The sequence below is a fragment of the Dermacentor albipictus genome, chromosome 10 (assembly GCF_038994185.2).
Source record: "Dermacentor albipictus isolate Rhodes 1998 colony chromosome 10, USDA_Dalb.pri_finalv2, whole genome shotgun sequence".
Taxonomy (NCBI): Eukaryota; Metazoa; Arthropoda; class Arachnida; order Ixodida; family Ixodidae; genus Dermacentor; species Dermacentor albipictus.
Genome location: NC_091830.1, coordinates 10,943,555 through 10,960,278, shown reverse-complemented (window position 1 = coordinate 10,960,278; position 16,724 = coordinate 10,943,555). Strand labels below are relative to the sequence as shown.

The following is a 16,724-nucleotide window of genomic DNA, read 5'->3' as shown; positions in this document are numbered from 1 at the left end:
AGATAACAGGGAAAGAGAGGAGGGAAGGAAAGAAGGAAATTGCGGTGAGTTCGCTGACGTGTGTGGCCTTACAGAAATTGCATTAATAGTCACAGATGGTCGCACAAGCCCGTCGTCTACTGGTTCCGCCATGTGTTGTAGCATCAAATTTAATCGAGTACGAGCTAAAGGGATCAGCCACCATTCTTTGAAAGTAGCGCATTTGGGTAAACAGTAGGGGTGTGCGGATAGTGATATTAGAGACCGACTCGAATACGAATCAAATAGTGCCAGAAGCGAATCGAACAGTTTTCGAGTAATGAACAGGGGCTATCAATATTATTATAAAGTGGTGTCCACAGCTCAGTATTAATAAAGTTACCAACATTCTGTTACTATGCAATACATTATGAAGCGTTGTAAATTAAAAGCACAGATGGAGCTTTAGAAGGAAAGTTTCTTCGTCTGCACAGGGCTCTCCGAAGAGTGCGAATGATTGCTGTACAACCTGTGCAGTACTTAACGTGGCAGCTTGTTGGTGATTCATTAGAAAAAAACGACACACCACAAGAAAACAAGACAGGGACACGAGAGAGCTACATGCACACAGCGCTGACTTGTTGCAGTTTATTCATGATGACAAGCAAACATAATTATATAAGGTATTATCCTGCGCAACGTGCGAATAATCGACAAAAACCTGAAGCATCATTTTTAAAGCTGATAACTATAGCAACATGCTGACAGTACACAATCAATGCTTGCCATTCATACCTTGTTAAGATGTGCTATTTGATTGGGAACTAACATTTCAAAGAAATGGTTACTTTGTTACATGCATTCCGGTAAATCCGCAACTTGACTTCGCCATTTATCTTGCGTGATTGCCGCCCTTCGCGACAGTCACACAAGCTTCACCTTGGTCTAGACTTTTCTTTTAGGGTGGATGCGAACCCAAGGACGTATCACTATCCTTGTTGCTCCACATGCGCAGATGTGGCCCGCTATGTTGTTGTCGGCTACCAATTCACTTGGGTTATCAGCCCTTACAACGTCATAATCACCGCAGGAACGACAGCCTCAGTATGACGTACGTCTTTCTCTAGAGAGAATATTTCTGATGTTCTGGGAGGCACTACCTCTGACTTTTATCTGCACATTTTTCTCACTTAGCGACTACTGAACGCACGAGAAAACCCTCGCTACGTAGTAATGTCTGAATGTTGCCTGCGTAAATGGGCCAACAACATTCGCATATGCTACCGCTTCCTGTGTAAACACTTCTTAGAAATAACTGATTGTTCTTTATACACGACTTAAAGCTCGGAGAATTTGCTTTTTCTAAAAGGCATGTTCTTCGTTTCTCGCCAACGTTTTCATATGACGTCCACAGGAACTCGCTTGACGTGATAAGCGTCAGTGAAAAAGTTCTACAGCCATGTAGTGAATGCCCTGGTGCACGGGCTCACTCATGCGGCATCTGTTTTATTGGAAATGGCCTTTATGGACCAAACTGGAAGTCATCCACTGCGTTTGATCAATGTCTCTTGTGTCCAGCTGATTCGCGAGAGGTCATCTATTCTATTCACAGCTGCGGTAGATGCATTCTGTTCAGGAGAAACTAAAAAATGCTCGTGTACCATGGGGGTGCGTAAAGGAACACAGCGGGCCTGAAGGTCTGTCTTCGGTTACTCTAGAAAGCAATTTGGTGATTTCTAATCACTAAACGATTAAAGAGCCATGAGTGGGTGTTGTAGAAAGTATATAGCGTCACGGCGATCTCTGGTTGGAACTGAAGAAGTTTTGGCTCGGCGACTCCTGCATAAACACATAAAATGTGGAGAAATTGTGTATCTCGGGAAACAATGTAGTGAATTCCATGAAATTTGTTGCATTTGTTGTATCTCAAACAAAATATTAAAATCTAGCGACTGATGAACCATAATAATAATTGAGGGTCTAATATTTTTTAGGTGGGTGAAGAATTTCAAAATTTCAAGATAGTACTATCCCGTTTACAACTCGGAAACTCAATACTCAAAATTGATGTAACAATCCTTTAAACCGCACATTGAAATATATCCAAGGCAAGCGAAATAGATGTAATATACACCGCCATTTTTTTGGTAGGGCTTTTGCAAAACTCTTATTAATAGTGTAACAAATTTACTTCAGCTATAAATTACTGCATCCAACTTGCTCGCTTTAAATTCTCTAACAGTTGCCGTTTAGGGAGTTAAAGATCTATCTTTGTGTTCAGTTACAGAATTGTAAACTCCCCTGCTTATATATTCTCAAATATCAATTTCTGGCACTATGCATGTCTAAACAAAGAAGGCCCTAAGTGAAAATTTGACTTATTACAGTAACCAGAATTTAGCATTCTCTTTCTAATGCACCAAATTCAATTCAGGTAGCTCCATGGCTTGTTTCACGAAAGTGTTTGGGCGTTCTTCATGTATTTGAATCGGCGACATGAAAGCTGGCCCCGTGCTAAAACTTTCTGTGAAAACTTTCCGGTTTACTAATGCTTTCATCACCGCAAGAGGAACCTTCCTGCTTCTGTATGAAAACAAAAAACACTATTGCAGTTTGATATTAATGTACTACTCATATTACCAATCCCCTTAGCATTTGTTTTACTGTGGTTCCTGAAATAAATTTTTCTTATGGTTATAAACCTCCACCAAATATTCAGATAGGGACAAAACGTGCCACCAAAGGCACATGCATAATTAGAAAACTATCGATCTACCGTGCTGGAAAGACCGGGCTGCGCCATCCCCCAAATATTTGACCAGGAAGTGCAGGTCTCCTGCATTCATTTCAGCAGTTTAGAAGACTCAAAATTCCGCGACCCCCTTATGCAAAGTATTTTAGCCTGTGAGGTTCGTGTGCCTTAATTACCACAATAGTGTTGTGCTATGTACAGTATTTTTGAAACTGCTAGTTGATATTGGCTGCACATTAAAGGAAACAGAGCGAATGATATAACGTGCATAGCCAGAAACACACAGGATGAGCGTGGACTAACAACCATAGGTTTACTTGAAAAACGATAATTATAAAGCTGATTGTACACGTAAGCGCATTTTAAAGCAAGCTGTAAACTGCTGTCGCTACCAGCTTGCTCTCAAATTCCAAACACAAATAATAACGCTAGAGGCTAGGCACTGTATTATAAGCAACATGAACATTGTTTAAACATTTTTTTCTTTGTCAAGAAAGGCCCGGGATGATCGGATGCCACCGAGAAAATTCTCTTTTTCCATGGCATATGCTTAAAGGATTTCACGCGCTGCCCTGCTGCTCTTAATAATGTTCATGTCCGTTGCTCTCACTACTCAGCAATGTTTCAAGTAAACCAACAGTTCTTAGTCAACGCTCATCCTTTCTGTCCCACTTTCTCTTCATTGTGTCGTTGATGCTTTCTCCTGAAAGACATGTCCCCGCACATCGAGCCAACTTCTGCTAAGTCAGAGCGGCACATACAGTGCACGTGGTCGTTCTAAGCACTGTACATTGGTTACATGTGAAAATTCTTGCTGCAAGTCGGGAGGAATAATTTTGCTACACTCATTCAAGGCGTTTACCATCCTTACTCTGAGCGACGAGACACCGCTCTCAAGGGAGTGTTTCTCTACCCACCACGTAGTGTCTATTAGCATAATGGCGTATCCACTGTGTCATTATGGCCGATAATGTAATATTTGAGTAAATAATGCAAAGCTGACAGAACACAGAAGTAAACATTATTTGACTCACATTCTTTATTTGGGAACTCAGACGTTGTGAAAAAATATAATGAAATCTTCTGTAGGAGTTTTTACCTGAGCTAGTTACGCATCCTCTTGCAGGAGTCTCTTAACGAAAGGCCAGTCAAGCTGTCATCACAAAGTACTCATTAGACGGTAACTTTGAACAGTTACCATATCAGTAGACGATACCATGCAACATGACGAGGTGGTTTTTTTTCGGCTTGGACAAGTCAGTATGACCCTTGAAATCTTAAAATGATGCCTCCTTCGAGCTTAGATCATGCATGTTCCAGCAACTCAACACTTTAAGCTCACTGTCCGCATGACTGCACAAATAACGCCTTCGGCGTCAAAATGTTCTTCGTACATGCAACCTAGTTTCGAGCCATACTTGTAGGTGAATCGAGAAGTAGGCGTGCATTGTCAGCATCATCGGGCCCCGAGATAGCGAGTACATTCCAGTCTATGCCTGGCAAGTTGAAATCGCCAGTGAGCACCAGCTTGTGATTTGGTTTGAGCATGCGCTCTAGGTAAGCGGCCAGTGCTTCCAGGTGTGACACATTGATTTTTGGTGGCAGGTAGACCACGCCAAACAAGGTAGAAATATTTTGTAATTGATTTTACACCAGACACTTTCATGGTTTCGAATGCCCTCAAGCTCGACACATTGTACTTCATTTTTTGCCCCCTCCTCCATCGTCCTTCGCGATCGCGTCTTATTATTTTGTGGGAAGGCGGAATAATTTCGTAATCATTATTATTAGGTGTAAGCCACGTTTCAGTTACGGCAAATATATGAGGGTTGTGAAGAAAAAGAATGTCTTCAAGCTGATTACACTTGTTGGCAACACTTCTAGCATTAAGCAAGACCATTCGGAGTTCTTTCATTTCGGGTCGGTTAGATGTCCGTGTAGATCGGGATTTATGAATTGCGACAACCTGCGAGATTACTTCGTCCCATTCGTATATCTTGTCGTCTACACGTAGCCGGTCATATTCCAGTGAAATGTTTCGTGCCTCATCTTTAAATTGCTTACCATACCGCCAAAGATGAGAACGCTTAGTCAGCGTAGCCTTACAGTAATCGTGACAGATCGATATACTTGTTTTCTTGAGCTTAAAGCAATTCTTCAATACAGACACTTTTTCATTGTAGTCAAAGAATACATTGAATTCTCTCGCTTTATGACTAATGTGTGCACCACGCATTTTGGCTATATCACGGGGTTTAGCTGCCCAAAGTAACATTGGGACTATAAGAGACATCAAAGTGAAAGTTAGGGTGGTCCGGGCAGTGTGGTTTGGGAACCACATAAGGGGCGGTTCTTTAAGCTGTTAACCGGCAACTCAACAACACTGGCCACATTTTTGTGCGCAATAGCAAGGAAAACTCAGACACCAGTCCTATCTTCCCAATTTAACTTTGCGGGGTTGCCAGCTTTACCTCTGCATTCACAAAAATATACAAGATAGGTATCGAAGTTGGTCGACGAAACATGTATGGATTGCTATTCTCAGTTTTTCTTGCACTGGGCTTGTGCTATCTTATTACGAGGTGCTATCGCGAGCTGCTATCTTATTACGTATAGAAGTGTATCCCAAGAACCAATAATACCATCATCAAGGTCCTGAAGGTGAAGCACCATGTCGTCCATGGATAATGTTTAACTACCGTTTCAGGGAAATTAAAGCATTTTATTGATTGTGCCATTTATGATAAATGCGTGGTGTCCCGAGTACGATAGTTTCATCGTCTTCATTGTGGCAACTACTGCTTAAGTTTTATAGGTGGGTGTGTTAGAGTAAAATGCCCTTCCTATCAGCCCACATTCTCCAATCCTTTACTCGTAGCAGCTAGCGCTACGCAGCCGCTGTGCGACATTGTACCATTTTATAGATCGGCTCAGGCCGTAACACAAGAAGGTGCAACGTTTCTTCGCCGGGATAAAACAAATCAGTTGTGATACCATTACTATAGTCTTCTTCACCTGGCACTTTTTGCAGTTCTGTCTTCCCCGGCACTACAACACAATGCTATCATCGCCCTCTTGCAGCTGTCGTCACACGCAAGCTCACGTCATATACACAATTGCTCGCTGTATACAGCCATGTTTGTCGATATGTTAACTTTTTCCAGAACCACGAACGATGCTGGATAGCGAGCTAACTATAGAATACATCACGAAACATTCTTTCCCCAGTGTGTCATATCTGCGTAATTAAGATATTTCTGCATTCTGCCGCTTGTATTATTCCATGTCCTCGACATGCTGAACTCGTAAGGCAATTTCATCAAACATTAAAGAACTGGGCACTCTTACACTGAAGCTGTATATGGCTAGGTTCTTCAAAAATATTTCGTGCATCTATCGAGCCGTGTAGAATGAGCGTTCTCCTCATGGGATATCTATCCGTCTCCGACACGCCCGGTGTATGTAGACCGACAGTATTCCGCGCACACATAACGACGGACCATAAACGCTTAAGGCGCGTTCATAGTCCGACGTTATGTGTACGCCTCTTTCCCGTAACGTCAACATCGCCTAGCGACGTTATCGGCAATTGCGTTCTGGCCGTGCTAGCAGCGTGACGCTTATAGTGCGCTCTGAAGGAGAATAACGTGGCCTCAAAGAGCGCCAACGAGAACTGTAGCCAAGAGCGTGGAATCCGGAACCGGCGGCGTCGCGACTTACGGGTAGGATGACTAAGTGGGCGTCACACCGTACACACTGCCCGTCGTGAACCAAGTCAGCGTCTCCGATTGTGCCGACCTTTGTGCAGTCAGGACAAAAGATGACAACGTTTTGTTTATCGACCTTCTACATCCCTCCGGCTACGTCCAAGAGCGACATCGAAACGTTTCCGACGGACGTGTTTGGTTCGGTGACTCTCAATGACGCTACCTCTACCGCTATTGCAGGAGATTTCAACGTAGAACTAACCAGACCCGATGGAAAGTGGTTAATCTGCTTCGTGTTGGAAAGGTTTCGAGTGAGGTGTCACACTGAACGGAACGTGCCGACCACGCGTCACCGGTCGTGTATCTTTCTAGCATTCAGCAAGAACGTGGTTAGTGTGCACGTGCAACCGATTGCAGTATATCACATTGACCACAAAGCTATGGTCACCATGGTGACGAAGTGAGACAAATAAAACAGGAAAACAACAACGAAGTTATGTGTACGTGTGTCTATTAAATCAATATACTTATCACACAGTACAGCTTCGCTGATCACTCTTCTTCACAGAATGGAAGGGTGCTGAATTTTTCCTGTGATAATTCGATAACTGTAGCTTTGGCTTGCATACCAAAGCAAATATGAAGTGAAAAGTTTAGCGTTGACGAATGTATAGAACTGGCGTGAACTTATTTAAATAAATACATGGCCTCCCTGGTTGAAAGCAACCAAAAAGTACATCTTTGCTTGGTCTGACATTACGTAAACAATGGCGAAGTTCTTTGTATTAAACGCAAACATACTCATGCCAAAACGCTATTGCAAATATTTTGCACCACATCGAAATTAATGCCAGCTGTAGTTTTGCTTAAATACCGAATTACCTTTTTAGTAAAATTCGCCGCAAATTCTATTTTACCTAAATACCAGCTTCTTGCCACAACGAAAGAGATATTAGTAAGCAGTAAGCTATAGTTGGTAAAACTGCACAGGTCTCGAAAAAAATATAAACAATATAATGTGCAGCTGAATTGTTTTTCTTTTGACGCTCAATCATATTTAGCTGAGTGTCCTTTAGAGCGTCCGTAAAAAAAACGAAGAAAAAATGTTGCTTTTGCTGCTGTATTTTAGTTCATTCTAAAGGTTAATAATACGTCAGTGCATACGTCGCTTGTGTATTCAACTAATTCTGTATAAAAATGTCTTCCTAAAAGCTGAAGCATTCGGCACGGCTGTGTTGAAGACGCAAGTAGCATCATGTTTGCTCTTCCACTCTTTCTCTGTATGCTCGCCGTAGCAAGTGCGGATTATGTGAACGAAACTGACTACGCAGAAAACTCAACACACTACCCCGAGCAGATACTTGCTAATGTAAGTGTGTATGATTTTTGACAGTTTGCATAGGTGTCTTTTGACCTTAGTGCAGCTCTTTTAGTGTTAGCTTGTGAATATTTGTGTGAAGCATAACACTGATGTACTATAATGCAGATAACATGCGCTTTGAGTAGAATAAAAGTAGTACAGGTTCTGTATAGGTAAATACGGGGTGCATTTCCGTCACTGAGCATTAGAGAGTTGCGTGCTGCTAAGTCTGACTAATATTTCACTGCTCATGCATTGTTTATTCTTAAATTTTATTTACGGTCAGAATTATCAGCGCTTTAATCTCCATGAATACATGTATGCGAAAACTTATTTATGACGCTTAACGATACAATTCAATGCTTTTGTTTCAGGGAGTTTGTCCTACTGGGATTGTATAAAATATGTAATTTGTAAAATATGTAAATATGTATTTTCGATGTGCATTTTACACCAATTACCAGCATAGCTAAAGCCTCACACAACACGAGGCTCATGAAAAAAGAACGCCTGCTGAGCTGTTCCATTCCTTCTTTTATTAAGTTGATATTTTTCAATGTAGAACTGAAAAACATCTTATTTCATTTTTTTTATCGAAGACTTGCCGTGAAAGGAATGACCTCTAAAATAACATTGTAAGCATCACTGATTCATCGAAGTTTAGGGGAACTCCAACAAATATTCTTTGTTTTTAGTAAACATGTTCTAATTGGTGGTTTCCCATAATTGAGGATCGTAGTTCATGATTTAACCCTTTCTTTCTTTTTTTTCGAAGTTCAGTTTATTCCGCTGTCTTTTGTGTAAAACAATTCTGCCATCGTTCTATGTTGTTATTCCTGATTTCCCATTGCTTCCTAATATACACTTCTGGTTTCCCCAAGTTTCGCATTGTACACTTTTCTTGAACTTTGTTCCACATCTTTAGTATCATAATTCAAACGTTTGTAGCTTGTTGCATGCGCTAGACCATGTTGTATAACTTGCCAACTTCCCTCTTTAAAGCTGTAAGGCACTGAGGGTAAAAAAAAATAAATGAAATGAAGTTATCACACACACCAGAATGCCTGAAAAACGTCGTTTTAGCCTGTTGATTCGTAACGGATGAAATGTCTGCTTATATAAGTAAGAGGTACACCGAAACTAGGAGTGCACATGTTGGCAGATTCAGTCCCAAGACAGGTTCCAAGTAGCTCCTGGTTCAAGACCACAATTTACAAATTATCACGTGCTCCACAAACCTCCCTGTAGAAAAATGGCTCACATCGAACATCCGGTTGCACAATATTGCCATTCGCGTATTGTTTAACTTTTTATACAGTAACCGATATAACCATATTCATGTGAACTTATTGCACCCGCGAAGGCGCGCTTACTGTATTTGAAACCTTGCCAACGCTTAGGCCCATTTCAAGGCGAGATTTATATCGATCCATCCGACGCTGTATTGCCTCTTGGGAACTTTGCCAACGTGGAAAGAAGCCTTCCCTGGTCCCAGCCGTTCCCCTTCAGCCCATTGCTGTCCCTACCGACCCTTTGTCTCGCATTACATAAGACTTGCTGGGACCTTTCCTTGTGCCCACTTTCGGTAACAAACGAATTGCCGTTGCCATAGCTTACTCCAGGCGGTACGCGATCCTGCGGGCTATACCGACCAGCAGTGCCACCGACGTCACAAACTTTTTTTTTTCTCGACGATCTTCTTCTACATCAACGCACCTCTGTGAACTCATCACTGATCAGGGCCGATACTTTCTTTCGGAAGTTGTGGACGAACTTCTGTGCTCATGCTCGACACACCACCACAGCGTATATTTCGAATCCAATGGAGTGCGGAACGTCTGAACCGTACGCTCACAGCCAAGCTTCCTTTGTATATGTCTGACGATCACCGGGACTGGGACGCCTCCTTATCTTTCGTTACATTCACGTATAACTCTTCCCGACATCACACAGCCAGCTACCCTCCTTTCTACATTTTGTTTGGACATAACTCCTCCCGTGCTATCACGACCCAAGCAGCGTCTTGCGTCAAATCATCGACAAGACATATGAGTTGTCCTCCTGGCCCCCACATCGTCATGCACCATGTACGCGATGACGCCCCACACTACGCCGCTGCTCGATCTTCGTCCCAGAAGGGCACTGTGAGGTGTTTTGCTACTGGGGGTAGTTGACAGGTGCTTTGTACATCAAAAGAGATGACGACATTTTCGGGAAGCCCGCTGCGCTCGTTTTGACTTTGGCCTTCACTCCAAGTTATCTTGCCAGTCTGTGCTAATAAATGTAATCTCTTTGCAACATTTTCTTCGCCCAAGAGGAACTTGATCTTTTTTTTCACTCAGGCATATTGACCCCAACCATAGCACTACTCAACAGTTCACGCATCATTCACTTACTGCTAACTCTATCGACTAAACACATACATTATATTCTTTCATACAATCTATGAAAATCACAGCCTCTGGCGCCATCAGCGTTAGTCAAAATTTAGTATAGATCCGCCGTGGTTGCTTAGTGGCTATGGTGTTAGGCTGCTAAGCACGAGGTCGCGGGATCAAATCCCGGCCATGGCGGCCACATTTCAATGGGCGCGAAATGCTAAAACTCCCGGGTGCTTAGATTTTGGTGCACGTTAAAGAACCCCAGGGGGTCCAAACTTCCGGAGTCCCCAACTAGGGCGTACCCCAGAATCAGAGTGTACTTTTGGCAAGTAAGACCCCATAACTTAATTTCTTAAGTTAGTGTGGAGCTCGTCCGGAAGACGAATTACGATTACAAAAAAGCTCGAATGAAAGTAGTTTCTTTTGTTTTCAAGAGCCGCCGCCCGGGGCGCCCTTCCGTGGGAGTTAAGCATCACATAACGCGGCGATAAGAAACAGCTTTAGTTTAGCATGTTGCGTTCTAGCGGGTCTCGCAGAAAAGCAAGTGCATGGGCAGAATGCTAAACGACCCATACCGTTCAGGGTACGCACGTAATTTTCCATATGTAACGCTATCGGCTTAGCGTGGCATACTAAATAGCGTGGCAACATTGGCGCTGGTCCCAGTCGCCCACTTTTAATTGTATGTGGCGTCACTGTTTTAGAATTCCCTTTGTTCGTAGCTAATAAGCGTATCAAACTGCGTTCGCTTCGTCTCAGGCCACTTCGAGGACAGAGTGTTCGGATAACTTTGGGGACTTTCCAAGAGCGCTTCTTCTTTCGAACACTTCGACAGCCAACGAAACTAGGATGGTGGATGGATGTTATGAGCGTCCCCTTTGGAACGGGGCAGTGGGTTGCGCCACCAAGCTCTTGCTATTATATTGCCTAACGTCCTACCTAGGTTAAAAAAGAAAAGAAAAAGAAAAAGAAAATACTATGAACTCCCACAACCAAATTTTCTGATCCCCTTTTGCGAACTTTGCTTTTGTAAGTCTCCATTTTTTGTCGTTTTTGTAAGTTTCCGTTTTTTTGCCTAAATCAACCGCTGGGCAGACGTCTTCACATTCTAATAAAACATGCTCCATAGCTTCTTTTATTAGAATGTGAAGAATCTGGGACAATCCGGATAATCGCCACAGACAACTCCAGAGATTGGACCCTACCATTATTTTAGGATACCACCGAAAATTTAGCGCAGCTGTGCCAGTCTTCTGCACAGACTAAGGCTGGGGGTAGCGTTTACGCGCGGATACGTGCACCTCATGCGACGCACCGAGTCTCCACACTGTGAGGTGTGCAATGTGACTGAGACTATAGGTCATGTGCTTTGTGACTGCCCTAAGTACGTGGAAGAGCGTGAAAGGTTGGACAGCGACCTTACGCGTCTCGACAGCGCACCGTTGTCACTGGACGTTATTTTAGGCCCTTGGCCAGATGCTCAATCGAGTTTCAAGGCCATCCAGACATTACTGAACTTTGTAAAAATTACGGGCCTGGATTGCAGACTTTGAGCATGCCAAATTGCTTGCCGTATGATCATCTTCCTTCTATCGTCATCGACACCGATCATGCGCCTCCTTCTTCCCTCTTTTCCCCCTTCCCCTTCCACCAATGCCGAGTAGCTGGCTAGAGCAAGATACCTCAGGCCGACCTCTCGGCATTTCGAATCATTAAACTTCTCTCTCTCGGAAGGCGCCGACTAGTGCGGACGTGGAAAGATCGGCTCCCGCTTTCGTAAATATTTTCGGTCTGCTTTTTGTGTCACCTACCACGGAAATGCACGCCATTCGACACGGTTTCTTCTGAGGACTTCCTTTGGTGAGTGGCCTTTGCGCGGAAGCTGTGCAACTTTTTGTGTAGACCACGCCGCGGCGACGCTAGGCGCGGGTAGGCTTAGGCCTAACGCGACGAAGAGGGGCATTATGCCCGAAGTAGAAATGGTGTTAGGAGAGGCAATCTCCCCCGAAGAAGCCAACAGCCCAGGCTGGACGACAGCGTTGGGCAAGCACAAGAAAGCCCTGCAAGAAACACCAGTTTCAACGAGCAAGAGAGCTCACATGGGCTCGAAGGGTGGCTGCCGCACGGCTGCCCCGCAAGGCGTGTTGCAACGTCTCGCAGCCTCGTCGAGGCTCCCCAGACTACCTAGGGAGCACATACGAATTATTGTCCGCCCAAGGGGCGGGCTTGACGTCAAGAAGATAAGCCAAATCAAGCTGGCTCAAGCCTTGGCCATGGCGGCTGCACTAGCCCCCACAGAAACTGAGGGCGACGTAATCTGCCCTAATTTCACTCAAAACGTTCTCGTCGTATCCACTCCGGAGAAGAAGAACGCCGCCGCTTATGCAGGAATCCAGCAAATCCGCATAAGCGAAGGACTCTACAAAGTAGCCGCATACATAGCGGCCCCAGACAACACCTGCAAAGGGGTCATACGAGGGGTCGACGCAGACATCAGCGAGGCCCAACTCCAGCGCATGATTGTCAACCATCGTAACCCGAAGGCTCTGGAAGTCAAACGAATTAAGAACACCACCACAGTGGTTGTCCTCTTCGACGGCATGAAAGTGCCTAACTATGTCATGTGCGGCGTCAGCCTTCTGCGCTGCACGCTCTACAAACGCCAAACCGAGGTGTGCTACGCGTGTGGCGGCTTGGTACATCGCGAGGACGTCTGCCCCAACCCCACCAATGAGGATTGCCGGGGCTGCGGACTAAGCTCACCACCCGATGACCACCAGTGTTCGCCGAAGTGCGCCCTTTGCGGAGGCCCGCATCTTACGGCGGACAAAACATGTAAGCAGCGCTTTCAAGTCCCATACGTCGTACGCAGACGCCGACGGCGCCGTAAGCGCGCCAACAACAAGCACCAGCAGCAACAGCTGGCCAAGGAGAACAGGCCACGTGGCTCCAGCGCGGCGGGAGCCCCCAGGAGGGAGCGCTCCGTCACGCCCACTGGTCGACAACGCAGCCTCTCCAGAGGGCGCTCTCGTTCCCGAGGGCGCTCTAACTCCCGGGTTCGGATCCAGGAAACGCCAACCTGGGCCGATCGTGTCAAGTCGAAGCAGACGACGCCGGCTTCAAAGGTAACGCAGGTAGCATTGCCGGAGCATAAGGTTGATCCCAGAGTCGCTCAACTCATGCAAGAGAACGCTCGACTCAAAGCAGAAATGCAGCAGATGAGGGCCGACTTTGAGTCTTTCCGTAAGTCGTACCCCTCGCAAGTCGAGAAGCAACCGGTGCCCCCCTCAGGGGAGCCACAGGCGCGCTCGGGTAAACGTAGGGCCGCGCCCCCAGAGGGGGACGCTGACTCTATGGAGACCGAGTCCAATAACAAGGACTTAGAAAGCATGCAGCGGGCTATTCAGCAGCTCGCTGAAAGCGTGACTGTCCTCCTTAAAAGGATGGCGTCCCTGGAAAGTGCACAGGCCGCGTTAGCTACGGCTAGACAGCCTTCGAGGGAGCCCCGTCGGGCACCTTTACCCGCAAGCGCCGTCCCCGTCAACAAGACGGTGGAATGGCCAATCCAAGGCAATCACCATGGCGGTCAATCCCAATAAGTTGGTTGTGTGGCAGTGGAACTGTGCCAGTTTCCAACGGCGCAAAGCTCCGCTGCAGCAATTCGTTTCGGCGCAGGCGGTCAAACCGCACGTAATTCTTTTACAAGAAACTCTCGATGACGCGCCCACCTTCCCGGGATACCGGGTTGTATCGATACGGGAGGAAGGAAAGCGGGGTTTAGCAACCTTGGTCGCACGGAAGTGCTCCTTTCAAGTACACAAATTACAAATTGGCACAACTAGGGCGGAAATCATTATGGTCGAAATTACCCCTAACAATTGGCTTAAGAGCAGTGTCTTTCTTTTAAACATATACAGCTCGCCGTCGGATCAACGGCAGTCATTCGCCACGATCATGACAAAGGCGGTGGCCCTGAGCAAGGGAGCCCCCATAGTGATAGCGGGTGACTTCAATGCCCCCCACAATGCCTGGGGATACCCCCGCCAATCCACCAAGGGCAATCTCCTTGTCCAGGCAGTTGCTGACTGCTCACTGGAATTGATTACGGATGCTCAATACCCGACGCGAACCGGCACGTCGGTAGTCCGAGACACCACTCCGGACCTGGCGTTCGTCAAGAACGCCCCCGGAGCAGGATGGCAAAATTTGCAAGAGAACCTGGGCAGCGACCACTTCATTGTGGAGATTACCCTAACGATTAGCACAGCCCCTACCAGGGAATTTAAAGTGACGGATTGGGATGCCTTCCGGAAAATACGGAAGGCGGACCAGACCGACTACGATAATCTCGATAGTCTGTTCACAAGACTACAGAAGGACGTACAAGCTGTGACCAAGGTGGTTAAGACCGACCTAAAGGTAGATCGTATGGACGCGCGCCTTGCACACCTCCTAGAAGCCAAAAACTCCATCCTGCACCGCTGGAGAACGCACAGACTCCACCGCCGGCTTCGTAAGAAAATTGCGGAGCTCAATCGTACAATTGAAACTCATTCCATCGAACTGTCCAAACAACAATGGAATGAAGTGTGCTCCTCGGTTGATGGGCAGATGAGAACGGGGGGCAAATGGAACCTGCTCAAACACTTACTCGACGACTCGCAAACCAAAAGCAATCAGAGACTAGCCATCGATCGCATAGTTCATAATCAAAAGGCGGCGGGCGTATTTGAACACGTCCTCTTGCAAGAGTTGGCCGAAAAGTATCTTCCGCTGGGCCACTCCGGTGACGGGGATTATCCTTGTTATCGGGGGGGAGCGGTGGGGGAGCTCGACGCCCCCTTCACGGAATCCGAAATCTGGGAGGTGCTGCAAACGCTCAACGGTCGCTCTGCGCCGGGCCCGGATGGCATCTCCAATAAGCTCCTCCGAAACTTGGACGAACAATCAGTTGCGCTGCTCACCGGGGAGGTCAATAAAATTTGGGAAACGGGCCTAGTCCCCGACTCCTGGAAGACAGGCTCAGTGGTGCTCATCCCGAAACCAGGCAAACCTCTTGGGCCGGAGAACATGCGGTCCATCTCGCTCACGTCCTGCGTGGGTAAGGTGGCCGAACATGTCATTCACAACCGTATATCTAGGCATATAGAAAATAATGAGTTATTCCCTCACAACATGGTCGGCTTTCGGCCGGCACTCTCCACACAGGACGTCATGTTACTTATAAAGAGGCAAATCATTGATGTCGACACTAGAGACACTCGGGGCATCCTTGCTCTAGACTTGTCCAAGGCTTTTGATAACATCTCGCACCGGTTCGTACTAGACGCCATCTCAGATCTGGGCCTGGGGCCACGATTCCATGCGTACGTTAGCTCCTTCCTCAGGGATCGCAAGGCCACTGTCAAAATAGGGCAAATCAAATCGAAGGAATTTACATTGGGAGCGAGAGGCACCCCGCAAGGGGCGGTCATCTCTCCCCTACTGTTTAACATCGCCATGAAGGGCCTCTCGGACAGACTGGCCACAGTAAGAGGAACGGGTCACGCCCTCTACGCGGATGATATTACCGTGTGGTGCTTGGGAGGGTCTGACGCTGCAGTTGAGAGTGCGCTCCAAGAGGCGCTCGACATCACAGAACACTTCCTACTAGACACGGGCCTGAGTCTGTCACCAACCAAGTCCGAACTTCTATTGTATAGGCCCACCCGACGGGGGGTTAGGTGCTCCACACCCTTAGATCAAATTCCCATAGCCCTCTATACGAAGGACGGACAACAAATTCACAGAGTGGATACCATCAGGGTCCTCGGACTCTTGCTGGAATCTCGCGGGGGCAACTCACAGACTATAGCCCGCATTACTTCGAAGACGGAGAATATGCTTCGGCTTGTCCTCAGGGTCTCGAACCGCAGAGGGGGTTTAAGCGAGAGCAATCTACTCAGACTCTACCACGCGTTTCTGATGAGCCACGTTAACTATGTAGCCTCCGCGTTGCGCTGGTCTAAAGGGGATGAGGCCAAAATCGACGCCCTCATGCGCAAAAGCATCAAGCGCGTGCTGGGTTTACCACTCACTACCAGCACCGCGCGTCTCATGCAACTAGGCATGCACAACACCCTATCAGAGGTGATCGAGGCCCAACGAGTGGCTCAAATAATTCGACTATCATCATCGCGAGCGGGGAGACGCATCCTCGAATCCGTTGGATGCGGTCACCAGGAAATCACGGAGCGCAACGTGACCCTATCACCCATGGTCCGAGATACGTTCAAGGTAGATCCCATGCCACGTAACGTCCACCCTCAATACAATGTAGGGCGCCGGGTAGCCAGGGCTCGTTCCCTGTTAAAAGCGGCTGCTGCCACTCCGAATCTGGCATGTTTCGTTGATGCCGCCCAGTACGAGTGCTCTGATCACTATGCCGTAGTTTCGGTTGACTGTAATGGCACTCTCATTAATTCAGCATCCGTGCGGAAGGTTTCTTCAACAGTAGCCGAGCAAGTTGCTATAGCTATAGCACTGAAGGACCCTCTACGTTCCAATATCTTTACAGACTCCAGATC

The 16,724-nt window shown here is 46.6% G+C and overlaps 1 protein-coding gene across 1 annotated transcript in view; it reads left to right on the top strand.

Moving 5' to 3' along the window:
* The first annotated feature begins 7,650 nt into the window (after positions 1 to 7,650).
* The window catches only part of LOC135917880 (uncharacterized), a 31,139-nt gene continuing 22,065 nt past the window's right edge, over positions 7,651 to 16,724 (top strand). Inside the window, exon 1 of the mRNA XM_070527839.1 lies at positions 7,651 to 7,786. Coding sequence (XP_070383940.1) covers positions 7,673 to 7,786 — 114 coding nt within the window. The 5' untranslated portion in view covers positions 7,651 to 7,672. The remainder of the gene's footprint in view (positions 7,787 to 16,724) is intronic.